The 17,884-nt window shown below is 35.9% G+C and overlaps 2 protein-coding genes and 1 pseudogene across 4 annotated transcripts; 2 read left to right on the forward strand and 1 right to left on the reverse strand.

Moving 5' to 3' along the window:
• Nucleotides 1-3,989: 3,989 nt before the first annotated feature.
• On the reverse strand, nt 3,990-6,721 carry LOC116127747 (annotated as a pseudogene).
• A 1,867-nt stretch (nt 6,722-8,588) lies between these two features.
• On the forward strand, nt 8,589-10,344 carry LOC116127799. The gene is made up of 5 exons (XM_031413461.1): nt 8,589-8,730; nt 8,816-8,924; nt 9,222-9,321; nt 9,700-9,786; nt 10,132-10,344. The coding sequence occupies exons 1-5, from the start codon at nt 8,667-8,669 to the stop codon at nt 10,264-10,266; spliced, it is 495 nt and encodes a 164-aa protein (XP_031269321.1). The 5' UTR covers nt 8,589-8,666; the 3' UTR covers nt 10,267-10,344.
• A 2,942-nt stretch (nt 10,345-13,286) lies between these two features.
• On the forward strand, nt 13,287-17,177 carry LOC116127758 (protein PIN-LIKES 7-like). Of its 3 annotated transcripts, none has more exons than XM_031413395.1 (10): nt 13,287-13,501; nt 14,861-15,055; nt 15,136-15,215; nt 15,315-15,439; nt 15,559-15,680; nt 15,782-16,126; nt 16,204-16,304; nt 16,380-16,432; nt 16,526-16,711; nt 16,808-17,177. In XM_031413395.1, the coding sequence occupies exons 2-10, from the start codon at nt 14,921-14,923 to the stop codon at nt 16,930-16,932; spliced, it is 1,272 nt and encodes a 423-aa protein (XP_031269255.1). In that variant the 5' UTR covers nt 13,287-13,501; nt 14,861-14,920; the 3' UTR covers nt 16,933-17,177. The 3 variants fall into 3 exon arrangements, with proteins under 3 accessions (XP_031269255.1, XP_031269257.1, XP_031269256.1); XM_031413397.1 differs by having other exon boundaries at nt 14,897-15,055; XM_031413396.1 differs by lacking the exon at nt 13,287-13,501 and adding an exon at nt 14,314-14,699.
• The last annotated feature ends 707 nt before the right edge of the window (nt 17,178-17,884 follow it).

Below are 17,884 nucleotides of genomic sequence, written 5' to 3' on the forward strand. Positions count from 1 at the left end.
AAAATTCATGTAAACCCCTTTTGAACGAGAAAGAATCAACAACCTACTATACTCTCCACAAAACTTTAGAAAATCATCACAATTTCCCTCCTCGTTTCTCTACTATGAACAACCGCCAAACCATCACTTCAAAATTTTAATATGCAACTGGTCTACTGGTATCCGCTTCAACCTTCAGTCCTCACCTTTCAAGGGGGCTGTTCAAAGCCTTTTAATTTCCCGGTGTTGCGTTCCATGCCTTTTTTCCTCTCCACGAAATTTTTGCATGCAAAATTTTTCATGTTCAGGTGCTTTGGGAGAGCTCGCCGGAAATGAGGATGGGAAGCGCCGGCGTGTTGAGTGGAGGTCAGTGGAGAGAGTGTTAAACATGTATTTTTTGTTTTCATTTTAAAATAGCACCCCTAGAAAAGTCCAAACCTAGTTTTTCATTTATCCACGCGCATGCATCATCCAAATCAAATTATATAAAAATCATTGATTGTAGAGCAAAGCATGGGGATGTGATTCCCATAACATGATTGCATTGTTCCACCAAATTTCTATAAAACAATTGGAAATGAGTTCACCATGTAAGAAATATACAGTTGTTATATCTAAAAAGTCACGTTAATGTCAGTTTAATAAGTGTCTAAAAGATAAATTGTACTTCTTATCAAGCTCATACCGCCTCAAAGATAGCTTATATCAACCCTATCTTATTTTAAGAGAAGAACGGATGAAAACTTTCTATGTGTCAAGACAACTTACAAAACACTCATTACATTGACCTCAAAGGTGTATAAATTAGCACTTCTATTCACGAAAAGGGGGCTGGGCAGATGAGAGTTAAGCATAAATTTGAGCTTCATTTCATTATTTCTTATGTAAACAAAACCTTTCTCCATCTTTGTATGTCTTACGAGCAATATCATAGAAATAGCCAGAGAATAATAAAATCACAGTGGACATAGAATTCACTTTTGAGCATCCGAACCACTATAAAAACCCCCTTTTGCCAATCTTTTATTTATGTTTCCGTAACATATATAACTTCAGCACCATATTTAAATCTCATGGATCCATTATGTGTAATTTCTAAGACTCTCTTAGCATTTTACATGTGCAAGTCGTTGGCGTCCAAAATCAAGCGTCAATAGTTTGGTAGCCCATGCAGGTCTCAAACCTGCGTCCAAGCTCTCAGATGGCATGGTTAGATCATAGATCGCATGCATCAAAGTTCTCAGATGGCGTGGCTAGATCATAGATCGCACGCATCAAAGTTCTCAGATCGCATGGCCAGATCGCAGATCGCACACATCAGAGTCCTTCGATCGCATGGTCAGATCGCACGCATCAGAGTTCTCAAATTGCGTGGCCAGATCGCAAATCAAACGTATCAGAGTTCTCAGATCGCGTGGCCAGATCGCAGATCGCACGCTTAGATCGCTGATATTCGGCTTCAGATCGGTGATTGCACGCTTAGATCGCTGATCTTCAACTTCATATTGTTGATCTTTAGCGCTCCGATCGCGTGGCTAGATAGCTGATCGCACGCTCAGATCGTCTTGATCTTCAACTTCAGATCGCTGATTTTTAGCTCTCAGATCGTGTTGTTGAACACGGCCCCAACTAGGTTCCCCATTTTCCCACGACGTAGAGCTCAGAACAAGCTTTCCGTGGATATCTTACGGGCTCCAAAACTCCTCCCGAATCAAAAGTTATGGCTGTTTTAAGTTGACTTATCTATTTAAGGCCTCTAAGCCATGCGTTTGGGTTTCTGATGTTAGCTCCCTCCAGGAATTCATCTACTAGACATTTAATGTCAGTTATCAGATCGCGTTTAGCTTCGAATCGCTCCAAGCTCTCAGATCGCAGTCCTAACTCTTAGATCGCAATCCTAACCCTCGGATCGCTCTAAGCTCTCAGATCGCAGTCCTAGCTCTCAGCACCCGATTGCGCCAGACATAGTTCAAGCTCTTCAGTTCGAGACTACAACCTATAGTGTGACAGCCATTCAGATCAAAGACCTGAGTTTTTGAAGAGCACATGATTACGCACTCAAAAATCTAGGGGACTTCTATTATGCCTAAAAAGTTACGCTGATGTCAGCTCAATAAGTACTTAAAAGACAAATTATACTTCCTGTCAAGCCCATACCGTCTCAAAGATAGCTTATACCAACCCTATCTCATTTTAAGATAAGAACGGATGAGAGCTTTCCATGTGTCAAGGTAACTTGCAAAACACTCATTACATTGACCTTAAATGTGTATAAATGAGCACCTTCCCTCACAGAAAAGGGGGCTGGGCAGATGAGAGCTAGGCATATATTTGAGCTTCATTTCATTATTTCTTCTGTAAACAAAGCTTTTCTTCATCTTTGTATGTCTTACGGGCAATATCATAAAAATAGCCAGAGAATAATAAAATCACAGTGAACTTAGGATTCACTTTTGAGCATCCGAACCACTATAAAAACCCCCTCTTGCCAATCTTTTGTTTATGTTTCTGCAGCATATATAACCTCAACACCATATTCAAATCTCATAGATCAATCACATATAATTTTTAAAATTTTCTTAGTATTTTGCACATACGAGTCGTTGACGTCCAAAATCAAGCATAAACACATGCCAAATCCAAACAATTTATTAAAGACTCATTGATATAAGAGCAGAACATAGAGATGTGATTCTAAGTTATAACAAAATATGAATGGTTAGATGATCACATTGGTCCTCCAAAAGAGAGTAGGTATATAATTGATATGTGTCTGGCTAGCCTAATAAAATATAATTCACAATGAAAAAGTCTAGAATTTGTTTCCTGGCGTGGGGACTGACAAGAAACGACAAATATATCCACCTCACACTGCAATGCAGCTTTTTATATTTTGTTTCCTTTTGTTTGATTGTGTAGGTTGTTGAATTGAGGGCTACACTGTCTAACAGAACACATCTACCTAGTAAACTTTTCATTGTTTTTATTTACTATTTTTTTTCATATCTCTGTTGATTTCTTACTTGCTGAGTCTTTGATTCTAATTTTGATGTTTGTAGAGTATAAATTGGACATTCGCTCAGATAATTTCTGCTATTTTATTTGGTTGTTTTGTCTTCTCAGTAGATTAATATGAGATATTGGAGTTAGTGATTAACTAGACAATTCACCATGACTAAAATTTTGCCCTTGGTTTTAATAGTTCTCTACAATTTGTTTTCAGAAGGGATTAATACAAATGTTAATACAGTGCCCCCTGTTGTAAGCATTGGTGCTGTTTTCTCTTTCAATTCTACCATCAGCAAAGGTGTAAAAGTTGCCATGGAAGCTGCTGTGGAAGATGTGAATTCTAACCCAAGCTGATGCTCCAATCAAGTTTGAGGGTGAAGGCTAACGATGCAGGAATTTATATCTCACATGAATTTAGTACACCAGTTTGCCCGACAGCAACCTCACTTGGATGAGGTTGAGTCTGCAGGTGAAAGAATTTTGTTTACATTTGTTTGTGAGAAGAAAGGAGTTTTAAGTAGAAGCCACTGCAAGTCCATGTGAACATAAATGGAGAGGGCTTCTTCCATAAGCATAATTGAACATAATTCCAGCAAAACACGTTTACTCTTGATAGAGAAGCCTAATCAGTTCCATTAGTAGCAAAAAACATGATTTTGAACTTGATCATATGATAAATGTTATATTTAATTTTATAAGTATTAGCACAATTTATGAACGGTAATCCCATCTTTTAAGGCTTAACAAATGAGAAATCCCCACTATCAGTTTTGGCAAACTTTGGCTGATTGTTATATTTTCTTGGTTCATGATGATCATCACTAGAAACAAGTGGTGCAGGACCTTCTATTTCTGTAAACTTAGTCTCAGAATTATAATTGTAAGTACTCCTTGGAGAACTAAGAGCACTTCCAGGTCCATGGCAGTATTGGCTTTGTATTTATGGAGGAACTGTAAAGGCAATGGGCCATGGCTGGGGTATTATTTTTCTTCTTATGAAACTAGATGGAATGTCTATGCCTGTGGCCTTTGTCAATCTTCCTTTCCCTGGCAACCTTTTGCCATTTCTTTAGAGCCATGGCTGTCTGCTCTTCAAAGATTGCCTTCTTCATGTGAGACCCCATCTGCAATTTTTTAACATAATGTACATTATGATTGTAACTATTTACAAACTTTGATGCCGAATTTGTGTATGAATAAAAGAAGTTACTGTGATTACAAGGGCGTAGAGAGGGAAGGTGATATAGCTGCATAAAATCTGAAGAGCTACACCCAGGAACACCCTTATCAATACTTCCACCAGATTTTTATGGAAGCATGATTCAACCCGAATTCATACTGCATTGATGAATAAAAACAATAAAATGAAATTTTCTCCGAGTTTTCTCTCAATGCTGAACAACAAATTAAATTTCTTACAAGGATAGTGGTTAAGCTATATTTACCCCTGTCCATAGAAAGTAAGCCATCTGGAACGCGTTTTGCAAATTGAAAACGATCATCAGCTCATAATATGCTAGATGTAAAAACCTGATGCATAATCTATGCAAGTTTTAGGTCCTAGATCAAAAGCATAACAAGGCAAGAGAAGTACCTGGAACAAGGTGAAATGTAACAAGAAAAGAATCAAATCAGGGCAATTGAACCAGAAGAAGCTGTTACTAGGCTCTACAACAGGAGCTCCTTTTACAACAGTCCTCGATCTTGGATCTGCTGAGCCATTCCGATTATAATTTCAAGCTTCGCGCCAACTATCAGAAATATCTGTTGATGTATAATAGAATCATTAATGTATATATAAATTGAACTGTTCTAGTAGTTCATAAGATAATATCCTCAGGTAAACAATTTAAAACTAGAAAGTTAAGAAATTCTTACAACTGTGGTATGAATGATACCCATGAAAGAGATACCATCCTGCAGAAAAAGTAAGCAATTGTGTTAATGTCAATGAAAACTTTCACAATCAAATTAACACATATTAAGAAAAGAAGCCCCACCATACACATTGAGAAGCTGGAAAACAATACAGCATGTCCATAATGGTAGGCTGTAAACAGAAATTCATGGTTAATATTAAGTAAAAATTAATCAGAAATTACAGGCAGAGAAAAGAGAAGGATGGAGCACAACCTGATACCAACTACCACCTTGAAATCATCTTCCATTGATCTTTTGATATACTGTGGAATTAAATTTGCTGTTGGGAGCCAAATGAGCCTGCAATATATATTTACATATTGGTCTGCATTATGTTTAGAACAAAAGCAAAAATAAAGAGGAATAACTTACTTTTATGAATCCATGTCTCATGGTCAGAAAATCCACCTTGGTTACAGAATAAAAGAACTGTCTGAAAAAAGCCACCTGTTACATGAATTACTCATCTGGTTAGAGGGATCTAACTAGAACGCCACAATGTCACAATGTATTTCATTCCAAATCAGGCTCAAAATGGCTAAATTACTCTGATTCAACATTTAGAATCCTACTAAGAGAGTTTTAGAATGATCTTACTATCCATCTCAGCCAGGTGCTGTAAGAATCCAGTGTGGTCGAACAAAAGAAGTTGATAAGCCAATCTGAACCTTGAAGGATCTATAACACTAAACGTCATCAGCTTAATCATTGATGCACAAAATATATAAACCTCAAAATATTTTTATTAAGAAAAAAGGTTTAGGAAAATGCTAATTACCATTAGTGAACTGATATTCCAAGGATGATGTCTCCAGCTCCCATCCTTTCCATTTCTTCATCTGTGTGCATTACAAATTGGTTTTCCCTGTTTATGATCACTCAAGCTTTCCCAGCAGAATATTTATAAAATTATTCATGAAACTGACATACTTTAGCCTTTGCTAGACCGATGGTGAGAACACTGTAGAGAACATGGAAGACAGCCAGCATAAATATGAAGATGTGCAATTGGTGAATCCCTGACTGGGAGACCAATGGAACTTTTCCCTGAAATCAATAATTAACACAATTATTGAGTCATTGTCTATATGAACAATATAATATGCAGTACTGTGAATTGATACTGTATATATATTTACATGTTTGGTACAATAGTCCTCTTCTCCTCCTGCCGCAAGGATTCGATGCTGTATCACTTCCCCGGTGTGCCACAATAACTTTCTTCGATCATCTCCATCATTTACACCATTGTTGTAGTCTTCCTTGTCCTTGGGCTCCTTACATGGAAGCATGGTGCTTCCAGCTTTGGCAGAGATACATATCTTTGAGACAGGTTTTGTGCCCACTGTAATGAGTAGAGATATGAAGCCTAGTAGCATCAATTCTGCATTACAAAACAAAAAACTCACTTCAATTTCTTGATCAATGCATAAATTGCTCATGCATTACAAACTTTACATTGAAATATAATGTCTGAATGAAAGAGACCAGCTTTAATTTTCTCCAGAGCCTCACTCATTGCCTTCTTCTGCCTCTTCTGAAACCACTGCCATTAGAAAAGGAAATCAATGATCAATGATCAGGATCATCAATGCTCACATTCCATAATGAAATCAAAGGTGTTACCTTTCCCAGAGAATGAATAACATGTTCAATGAAAATAGAAATCGTAACAAAAATTGCACAAACAAGAGCAACTGCCCAAGTGGGTGTCTCCTTCAAGGACCTATCTCCTGCTGCAGTAGCCATGAAGACTACTGCAAAACCTACAGCTTAAATTTACTATTAATCTACAACTCTCCACCCAGGAATGTTTCTAATCTCCCTGGACTTGGCAAGAAAAAGAAACCTACTCTAATTATTTAAAAGCTGATGCCGGCGTTACTATAAATCTAACAGTAAAACTAGACCACACAAGACACAAGAGTCATGCTCAAATATTTACTGTCATGTCACAACCAAATTTAAATGATACAATTGTCACACACACAACAGAACTGCTTTCCTTTTATCTTCTTATAAATATCCACAGTATAAGTCGGATATGAAGAGGAATTGGAGTCTTTTTACCATTACTTGAATTTGTTTTCTTCAGGTTTAGCTCATGCATGACATGTAACTACAGCTAATTTGTTTAACTAGATACCCTTGTCTTGTAATGAGGATTTTTATAAGTTCCAGAATCTTTGGCATGGCCCTTCTCCTTCATACTATACCTTTTCTTTTCGTCAAAACAAACAAATTAGTGTAAATTCGCATCAAAATTCATATATAACGGGTTTGAAGCTTTCCCACTTAAGAACAAGTCAAAGAGTGAGCCAGGAGTTTGAAGGGTCTCCTGAAATTTGCAAAATTTCTTCATAATACATTTAACACTATTCATGGTAAAAGCTAGGTGGAGACTTTAAAATATTTAACTATATGATTTATGTGACTTAATTTAATTAATTTGACAATGTTTTATGGTAGGTGAGTATTATTAATTATTAAATGTATATTGTTTACAAACAATATTATTAATAAATATCAACTCTAAGGTGAATGCATACTATAATCAATATACCATGTTTTATAATTTCATTGGTAATCATATTATTGTTGGTTGTAACATGACCTCTTTCTATTGAATTCCTAGTAAAGTTGGAACAAGTTATGTTTCACCCAAATGTACATTGAATTATTAGTTATGTCTAGGCTTGTAAACGAGTCGAGTTGCTTATGCTCGAGTACCTTGCATGTCGAGTCAAGTTGAGTTCAAGCATAATAATATCTGATTCGAGCAGCTCAGGAGCTTACTTGAGCTCGACATATTATATTATATACTATTTTAATTTTATATTAATATTAATATTAGATATATTAATTAATATATAAATTATAAATTACAATCGAGTCGAGCTCGACAATTGAAGCTTAGTTGAGGTCAAGGTCGAGCTTCGACTATTCTAGCCAAGCCAAGCTCAAGTTTCACAATACTCGGCTTGGCTCAGCTGGATTGTAGTTATCTCCCTTAATATTTCATTAATTACAAGAAATAAGACACTCGTTTTTACTATAATTTAATTTGTTTTCTTCACATGATATATAAAACATATGTGACTCGTTAGTTTAACTAAATACCTTTATCTTGTAATGAGGATTTATTATATAGTTCAAGGATCTTTGGCATGTTCCTCCTATATTAACATGATTAGCTAGAATTTTTTTTGTCATGGCACGAAAATTTCGTGTCGTTCCATGGCTTGTGGGCAATGTGAGCCATCCTATGAGCTTAGAATTTGGCACTTGGACTGGCACAGCACGGCCCATGAATTAAAAAAATAATTTTTTTTAAATTTGTTAAGAAAAGCCTATGTGGCACGTGGGTCGGCCCAAAAAGGCACGTGACGGCCCATCGTGCCATAAGCCTTGCCGTGGGCATTGAGTTTTGGTTGTCTGGCATAGCATGGCATGGCCCATGGCATGGTGGACCGTGAAAATTTTGGCTCAACACGACACGACCCACCGCCACCTATAGTTTAAAACTTTAAATTCTTCAATAATCAATGGCCGCCTACTAATTACATGAAATGAGTTGGCCTATTAGATTTTCATAATGGGCCTTTAGGGCCCAAAAATAGTAGCTTCGGTCCTCGACCAGCCCAAGTAGAGTTCTTACCAGATAATTTGCGGAAATATCTAAGAGAGGGAAATCTAACAGTCAAGTCTCACTGTGAAACACAATTTTGTCAATCTGAAAGTTGAAGATCTGCAAAAGAATGAGTGGTGTTCTTCCAAGTTCATTTCTTTCAATCAAAACTCCTCAACCCCACTTCATTTCTGGTAAGTAATCTCTAATTACTCTTTATAACACCATGATTGTAGCTTCTACTTTTGAATTATAATTGCTTAAATGGTGTGATGCCAGGTGCTTCTTTGAATCCAGCACATAAATGTCTTTTGAACATTAGCCCAAGTAATCTATGTGGGAAAGTTCAAGTTTCTAAGCATCAGAGGACTCTTACAGTTAGAGCAGTGTAAGTATGTTCTTGTGTTTATAGACATGATTTTCACTTCTTTGATTGTCTTTTTTCTTCCTGGCTTGTTTACGGGCGACCTTTTCCTTTTCTATTCTTGGATAGGCAATTTGTTGCTTCTAGAAATTAAATTAACTCAATGGATTTTGTTTCTTATTACAAGCACAATCATCGATTAGTCCTCTTTTAAGTTCTTGTAAAGGTCTCTTTTTGGTGTTATTAAACAATGGATAGATCCTTCTCTTGTCTTATGGACATCTTTTTCTTAATTAAATTGGTTGCTTTACATTTATACAGTGGGGATGATGGAAGACAAAATAGTGCAAATATCTTCGTTGGTGGCTTTATATTGGGAGGAATAGTTGTTGGGACATTAGGCTGTATATATGCTCCCCAGGTATTAAACGCATTTAGTCAAACTGAATTTGATACCTTTTGTGTAAGGTTTATGTTTTTGTTAATAGAAATGAGTTGAGTGGCATCCCTCCTTTGCCTTCTCTATCTGCTATTTTGTCATATTTTATCTGTCATATGGCAAAGATTGTTTGTTCAGTTTTTGGTTTAATATACGAGGTGAATGTTTATATTAACTGGTTGAATAAAAGACTGATGTATGATCCTTCGGCTAGACTTTGATGGACTATTTGCCTACAGTTCACTTTTGGCTATGATTATGAATGTGGCTTATGGACTATGGCTCGTCCACTGCTCCGAAATTTTATTGACTCGAGTTTGAGTGTGAGATGCATATCGTTCTCTTTTATATATTTTACAGATAAGCGAGGCGCTAGCTGGAGCTGACAGAAAAGATCTGATGAGAAAGCTTCCGAAATTCATATATGATGAAGAGAAAGCTTTGGAGGTGAGAACTTATTCTTGATATAGTCATTATGCTCATAATGCATGTGAATGGAGATGTTGGTAAAGTTAATAAAGCTACTGTTTTAGGAATGAAATGTGAACTAACTTTATGATATGTAATCAAACATTTTCTCATTTCTTCTGAAATACACTTTTACAAAAGCAGGACCGAACCCACAACTTCATCATCCTCCCCATTCTAATGGGAAGAGGAGATGCCACTTAGTCTAGATGGTCATTATCTCAGTCAAACTTCCTTTTCATCATTCAGATTGTTCTTGTTATACATCATCTTGTCTCTTCATTCTGCCAGCATGCACTGAATTTTATTTTTATTTTTTAACAGAAGACCCGCAAAGTACTGACTGAGAAGATTGAGCAGCTGAATTCAGCCATAGATGATCTTTCTGCTCAGTTGCATGCAAATGATGCCCCGAATGAGTCTGCTGTCAACTCAGATGAAGTTGAAGCTTCCTTGTGATAAACCATCTGTGGAAATTTCAAGATAAATAATCAACTCGTATACATGTACTTAGCACAAAAAAAAAAAAAAAAAAAATGTCAAAAGTACCTACCATATATATATACGCTTGCACATAATAACCTTTTATTGTGTTGCCATGTATCAGTTATTCCCTTCATTCCTCATTGTGAAATGCATCTTTGTTACCATGACAATTGAAATAAGAATGACTGATCATAACAGCTACACCACAGGATGCAATAGTTATACTGAGACTCCAATCTATTCATGTTAACATCTTTTATTGTTATATCTACAAGGGTCGATCTACAATATTGAGGCAACTTTATCTTCTTCCTTCCTTGTTAGATGGACCTTAGACCATGTTCCAAAGACTCAAATTCTGAATCATATGATCCAATGGTTTAGACGAGGGTACATTGCCTTTGTAACATAATATTATATAATACTTATACTAAAGAATTGGACTTTGCATAGGCAAAACTAAAGATGAATTGTATTTTAGAAGGTGGAAAATGGTAATGAGCCAGGTACTGTCTTAATCTTTCTTGTATCATGACTGCTCATATTGAGCTGTTCATTGTTTGTAGCACTATAAATCTTTCTTTTAAAGAGATCATTGTTTGGAAGTGGGCACAAATCAAGGTCGTGATTCACAGTGAAGATATTGACGGGAGGGGTAGGTGTTGGGTGGGAAGTAATTGAATTGTCCAGTAAGTGGACCTAAAATGCCTAAAATTGCGCCAAATGAAACATGTGCAGGTTCAAATAATATGAATGAATTCCATCAACATAATTAGCATCATTATTTGTGCGGTTTTGATCTTGCATGCCAGTTGCCAAAGCCACAGATTAATGATAAGGAAGTTGTCATATTCTTCTGACCCCAGCAAATTAAATGTCTCATACTTTAATCAATTAATATGTGGTGGTTGAATCTCCCTCAGTCTCTCACCCTTCCAATGCTTTTGTATTTCATCATTTACAACTTCCAAAATTAGTTGGTGCCTGGCTTTTCTTCATAAACATCTTTGTATTATTCATGAATTTAACAAATTCATATCATATATACTATAAATTATTAGTTTGAATCCTGGTTTTTCTTCCTTTTTTTCCTTTAAAACACAAAAGAAAAAAAGTATGCATGGTTAGGTATGGCATGAGGAATCAAAGAGGAAATAAATAAATAAAGAAAACAAAGATGATCGTGACATGCATGGCCATATATTCTCTCTTTTAACAGGTATAACAAGAGAATATATAAGAAATAAAGAGATGAAAAGGATCCCAATGTCCCATATTTGTGATGAGAAATTGTGGTGGAGAAATTTAAGTGTTTGAACTCAGGCGTGGTCCAGTTTAGTTGAAGCACCCAGAATGATAAACACCAGTATATATGGATGTTGCATGCAGGCGATGGATATATCAAGATGAAAACAAGTACAGTTTGGCTCATTGGATCCTCTTTTATTGATGAAGAATGTTCTTGTTGCTCTTTTATTGATGAAGAATATTCTTACTGTTTTGGAACGTATATACAAGTTTAAGAGGCAGTCAATTTCCATATGGAACCACCTCTAGGCAGTTTAACGGTTCGCTTGAGACTCTTGGATGTATTATTCAAGAGGTTTTAAGTCTTAGGTATATTACTCAAGAGGTTCTGAGTTTGAATTCTCATGATCAGTAGCGGATCAAAAAATTTTTATTAGGATGGGCCAAAATAAAAACTAATTACATATTAATATTTTTGTCTATTAATATTTTTGTTAGGATGGGCCAAAATCTAGAAATTATATATATTAGTATTTTTTAAAATAAAATTCATGGCTCACCCAAAAGTAGGCTGGATCCGTCCCTGCTCATGACTACTAATAAGAGACAGTCATAGGAGGCTTACGACTTACCTGACCTTTAACTTCAGGGTCTTGAAGAACTAGTTGAAGTATGCACAAACTAATCCGAATATCCCAAAATACCCAAAAATAAAAAAAAATAAAAAAAATAAAGATAGAGATGGGGATGGAAATGTTACATCCGACCCCACCTCCTCTTAACTAAACATTATGACTTTACCACCACATTTCTTCCCCATGTGATCCATGCATCTCTTATTTATTATTTCTGTTGAACCATTCATGTAATAATTTATTATCAATGATAGCTTCAGATTCAGTGTCTCAGGAGGAGGATGATATATACATACATGGATGCAAAGGTTGGAACCGAGGAAGGCATTAGCTATGGACTAATTTTCAGACGTAACTTACAATAAACAATAATGGGCCACTGTCCCACATGCTCCCTTGTAATTTTGTACTATTGCTTCTTTGTCAAATTTTGATTCAGATGTGAACCTTTATTATTCTTTTGATTTTGTTCATCAAGTTGATACCAACATGAATACGTCTATTATTATTTAGTAAGTGTTCAAATTGTTATTTTCTTATGATTAAAACTGGGTTATATGTGGTGTCATGTAGGTCATTAATGCACATGATTTTTCATTAATTAAGATGGTCCAAAAAAATTCAACCATTGTTGATCTAACCAGCTAATGAGAACGTGGGAAAATCTCCCAATGACGATCCAGTCAAAAGTGTCTCCTGGTTAATTTATTAATGTAAAAGTTATCGAATCTTATTGGCGATAAAGATTATTGATTGAGGTTAAGTTTTGAGTGATTAATCAAGTTGCCAAGTTGACCAGGATGATGATAAACACCACTTTGATTCTCCAGCAGGACCAGTTATTATATGACTATGACTCCTGCTCAGCACTTTAATGGATGTTAATTATTAAACCCTCTCCAGGTAATATATAAAGATAAAATGGTTAATTATTGAGATGCTGTAATGGAAGGTTTTAGAGAGATGAATTAAATAAAGTTTGAGGCGTGTAGTTGTTTATGGATATAGACAAAGGAGACGGGTAAGCATTGAGTTGTAAAATGAATGTGGAACTCTCTTTCTTTTTCTTCTTACTGTGTCAATTTTACAGTGACATTTTCTCTATAAATAGAATGATAACTATGATATAAGAAAGCAGATCACCAGACACAAATATAATTACGCAAATTGAGGCTCAGCCCTTGATGCCATATTCTGAAAACCACCACCACCGCCGTCATGCATGTTGAATGATCTCCTTATCATCACCATCTCTGTCTCTGTCTCTCAATAAATAAAGCTTAGATATATATATATATAGCTCATCAACCCAGATCTTGCTCCAGGTTTGTCTCTCTTCTTGTTCATTATAAAAGTTTTCACCATGTTGAATTCTTCCTGTATGCGTTCAGCATCTAGCAATGGAAATAATGTATCTTGTTTTTTTCTTCTTTTTGGTAGACGACGAGGCTGTAAAATGTCTACAGTATCTCTCTTGAAAAACCAATAATATGCTGTGAGATGACGCTAAATAAAAACCAGAAAGATCCTTATCATATATCTTTATTAAAAAAATTTCTCCTTGCATTTCACAAAAGCAAGAATTAAGTCATTCTTTTGGCTTGTTCTTCTGCTTTGAAAGTTGAAACCATGTTCATATTCTCCATAGCAGTAATAATAATAATAATAATAAATGCTTTTTGACATTTATTCCTTCTGTTTTCTCTTTAATTTAGATAATGGAGTCCAGCTTCTTGATGGTTCCACAACATGTCCTTTCTTTTCTTCTTTTCTTATAATTTCACGATCACTTTGAAGCCCTCTTTTGTGTTTGTCTATAAAAGTATAAAACTATATTTAACCTTATGATTATAGTTAAAGGGAATTAAGGTCATTCTCAGATTGTACCGTAAGAGTCGTTAGGATTCACCAATTTGGTTTACAGCCAACCAGCACGCAATTCTGGTAAATTTATAGCCACAAGAATTTTGGAAAGAGCTTTTGATGGGACAGCTACATTATTGGCTTTCTTTCAAATTATGCAAAAACATGGGGAAAAAAAATATAGTAAATCATTTTGATCAGCGTATTTCTTACTGCATAAACATAAAACCCTAATATGTCATTACTTGATGATATATCTTTCATACAAAGAAAGAACCAAATTTGAAGACAGACAGATAGGACCATGATGTAAGTGGCAATATTTCAGGGTCTGATATCATCAATCACTTCAAAATTTTAATCATTCATTGGCTTCTCATAATCTACAGAAACATCTAGACCAAACTTAACAGTATCCTTCTCTGTCCGCTAAGCAATCACCCAGCAGCTTTCATCTACCAGTTGGGTGATTTCTGCTAACAGTGATTTTACATTGTTGTATTGATAGATTCCCTACTGTAGCCAAACCGCTGACTTGATACAAATACACTACGTTTCATATATATATATATATATGGTTATATTTTAATGTTAAAAAGTACTGAAATATAAAGTGAAAGGATGTCGGCTCAAGTCCAGACAAGAATTGTTACCTTCATGGTACCTTCCTCCTCCAGTTTTGGACCTTTATCATGATTCATGACATCTCTACTTTTAACTGCTTTAAAGAGTTTTGAAACAAACAGTTTGTTTTTCAAAATTTTTAATGCTGTTATTGTTTTGTTTATGCGCATTGATCTGGTAATCTTCTCTTGTTTTAGAATCTAGCTGAATATAAGTTAACCTTGTTCAAGTAGCTGCTACAATATCAGAAGACAGAGATGGGGTTCTGGACACTGTTTGAAGTGGCAACTATGCCAATTTTGCAAGTGCTTTTAATAAGTTTATTGGGAGCTTTCATGGCTACTGAATATTGCAATCTTCTTCCAACAGACGCCCGAAAATCCTTGAACAAGGTACGCTCACTCGTGCAACCACATTATAATTTGTTAGCTATCTTCAAAGATATTAAATCTCTGGTGATTAATTTATGCAGATCGTGTTCACTGTGTTCACACCTTGTCTCATGTTTGCATCTTTGGCCCAGACTGTGACACTTGAAGACATAATCTCATGGTAAATTGATAGCTGCCATTTTACTGAATTTTCTCAAACTCTAGTCTTTGGTTTTCTCAGATTAAAAGGGTGGTTGTATTTGTATCTTGTTTGATACAGGTGGTTTATGCCGGTTAACATTGGACTCACTTTTCTACTTGGAGGCATTCTTGGATGGATAGTTGTCAAAATTCTGAGACCTAAGCCTTACCTTGAAGGCCTCATCATTGCTACATGTGCTTCTGGTAATTTACCTGTATATCTTTTTTTTTTGGGTAAACCCAATAATTGTATATTAATACAAACGGTCGTCCATATATTAAATATATTACCTTTAAACCCGTTCGATTGTTTATTGATACAGGGAACTTGGGAAATCTTCTCCTTATAGTTGTCCCTGCAATCTGTAACGAGGAAGGAAGTCCATTTGGGAATCGTAATGTTTGCACCACTGTTGGACTCTCATATGCATCTTTCTCCATGGCGGTAATGAATTATAATGCAATTCTTATTATCTAATTTCCAGTTTGTTTCTTTGTCTTGTGTCTGATACTAATTAATTTTGGTGGTGTTTTTGGGTAAGGCAGCTTGGTGGTTTCTACATATGGACTTACAGTTACCATCTGGTAAGAAGTTCATCAATTAAATACAAAGCACTTCAAGCTGCTGAAGATACATCTGAGTCTAAGGTGGCCAACAAGGATTTTGATGCCACCCCAGAAACTCAACTTCTCAAGGGAGAAGAGGATGAACAAAACGTATCTGTAAATGGGTCATTACCAAAGTCTACTTATGTGGATGCTGAAAGCCAAATTGTACCACAAGAATCAACTAGTCATCAGGATAAATCAAAGGAATCATCCTGTAAAAAGATACTTGAATTCTTTCACAAGATCGGGGAGGAGCTAATGGCACCTCCTACAATTGCCGCGGTGAGTCTTTTTTTTTTTCCGCCTACATTTATGTGCTTAATAAGAAGAGTTGTGAATTGAACTTGACTGACCGACAGATTGTTGGATTCATCTTTGGAGCGGTTACTTGGCTGAGAAACCTTATAATCGGTGATGGTGCTCCCTTGAGGGTGTTCCAAGACTCAATTAAAATAATTGGGTATGATTTATGACTCTGATATATTCATTCTCTCTTTGGATCTGCCAATAACTCAAAAGAGGGAAAATTTTGTAGGGATGGAACAATTCCATGTATAACACTTATACTTGGAGGCAATCTCATTCAAGGTAACTAAATTTCCCAATCTTCAGTACATATAAAAATCAATACAAGAATGAAGCAGAGTCTTACGGGCTACAAATGTGTTAAAAATTTTACAGGTTTAAAATCTTCAACACTAAAGCCATTGGTGATCATAGCTGTGGTTTGTGTTAGATACATCGTACTTCCTATGATTGGTATATGGATTGTTAAAGGAGCTTCCACTCTTGGTTTCCTTCCATCGGACCCTTTATACCACTATGTGCTCATGATTCAATTCACTCTCCCACCTGCCATGAATATTGGTAAGTAGTTGCTCATTAGAGGACTCAGAAACCCAACTTGTGGGAACAAACCACGGATCTGACTTTTGCTTTTGGTTAATGCATGGATATGAACAGGTACAATGACCCAGTTGTTTGATGTGGCTCAAGAGGAATGTTCAGTCCTCTTTTTCTGGACATATTTAGTTTCAGCACTAGCACTCACGTCTTGGTCAACAGTCTACATGTGGATCTTGGCCTAAACACTTGTAGCTTAGGAGAGTGAAGAAGACAGAGACATATTGAGCACCAACTTGAATCTCTAAAACTTCTAAACCCTCTTCTTTTGTAGAATGAAGCAGGACATTTTAAACACAATACTAGAAAGCCTATGTCTATATCTATGCTGTAGTGAATGGTTTATCTTATATCAAGGGTAAACAGTAATCCGAAGAGTCCTTTCAATATATACATCCCTATAATGGGATTATTTTTTTGTTTCTTAGTATCTTTTGGGTGTGCAATATGAAGCTGAGGTTCCAGTGAGTGGGTTTTGAAGATCTCGGTGGCTAGTAGGATTGTTGTGGGTTTTGAAGATGATTTCAGTTGCTAATATGAATGTGTTGTCCGTAAACACGAATGAAAGAGAAATTCGTGTATTTTTTTGGTAATCGATGATCATGTACATTTGGAAGGAGAAAAAAAGAAAGGATCAGTATTGGCACATTGCTTTTTTTCTGACAACAATGGAATCTATTGCTTAATATTAATCAAAATTTATGTATGTTTCAATCTTCCAATCTGGGCAGTGATACCAGATATAAAAGCCCACACGAATAAGGTGTTTAAATAGAACAAAACTATGATACAACATTCTTGCACTTGCACTTCCTCTTCCTATGGAACAGCAACCTATCCCCAAATCCAAATCTTTACACCACATGGCGATAAAACACAGCCCTAGCTTCATAAAAGAGATTGACACAAACATTAATTTAGTATTTTCTTCTTCAGCTAAAAATGTAGGGGAAGAAAGAGTTACCAAACTTTTAAATGAGGGTAAGTTGGAGTTTCGGCCGGTTGGGCTGGGGCTCCACAACCTCCATGTGAACCATCAACATTTGTAGAACACTGTAAGAGAGGCTACTATCCATCTTTATAATCTTCTGCTGCTGCTCATCTACGTACCATTCCCCACCTCCATTCTTGCCTCTT

The sequence above is a fragment of the Pistacia vera genome, unplaced genomic scaffold (genome assembly GCF_008641045.1).
Source record: "Pistacia vera cultivar Batoury unplaced genomic scaffold, PisVer_v2 Contig195, whole genome shotgun sequence".
Classification (NCBI taxonomy): Eukaryota; Viridiplantae; Streptophyta; class Magnoliopsida; order Sapindales; family Anacardiaceae; genus Pistacia; species Pistacia vera.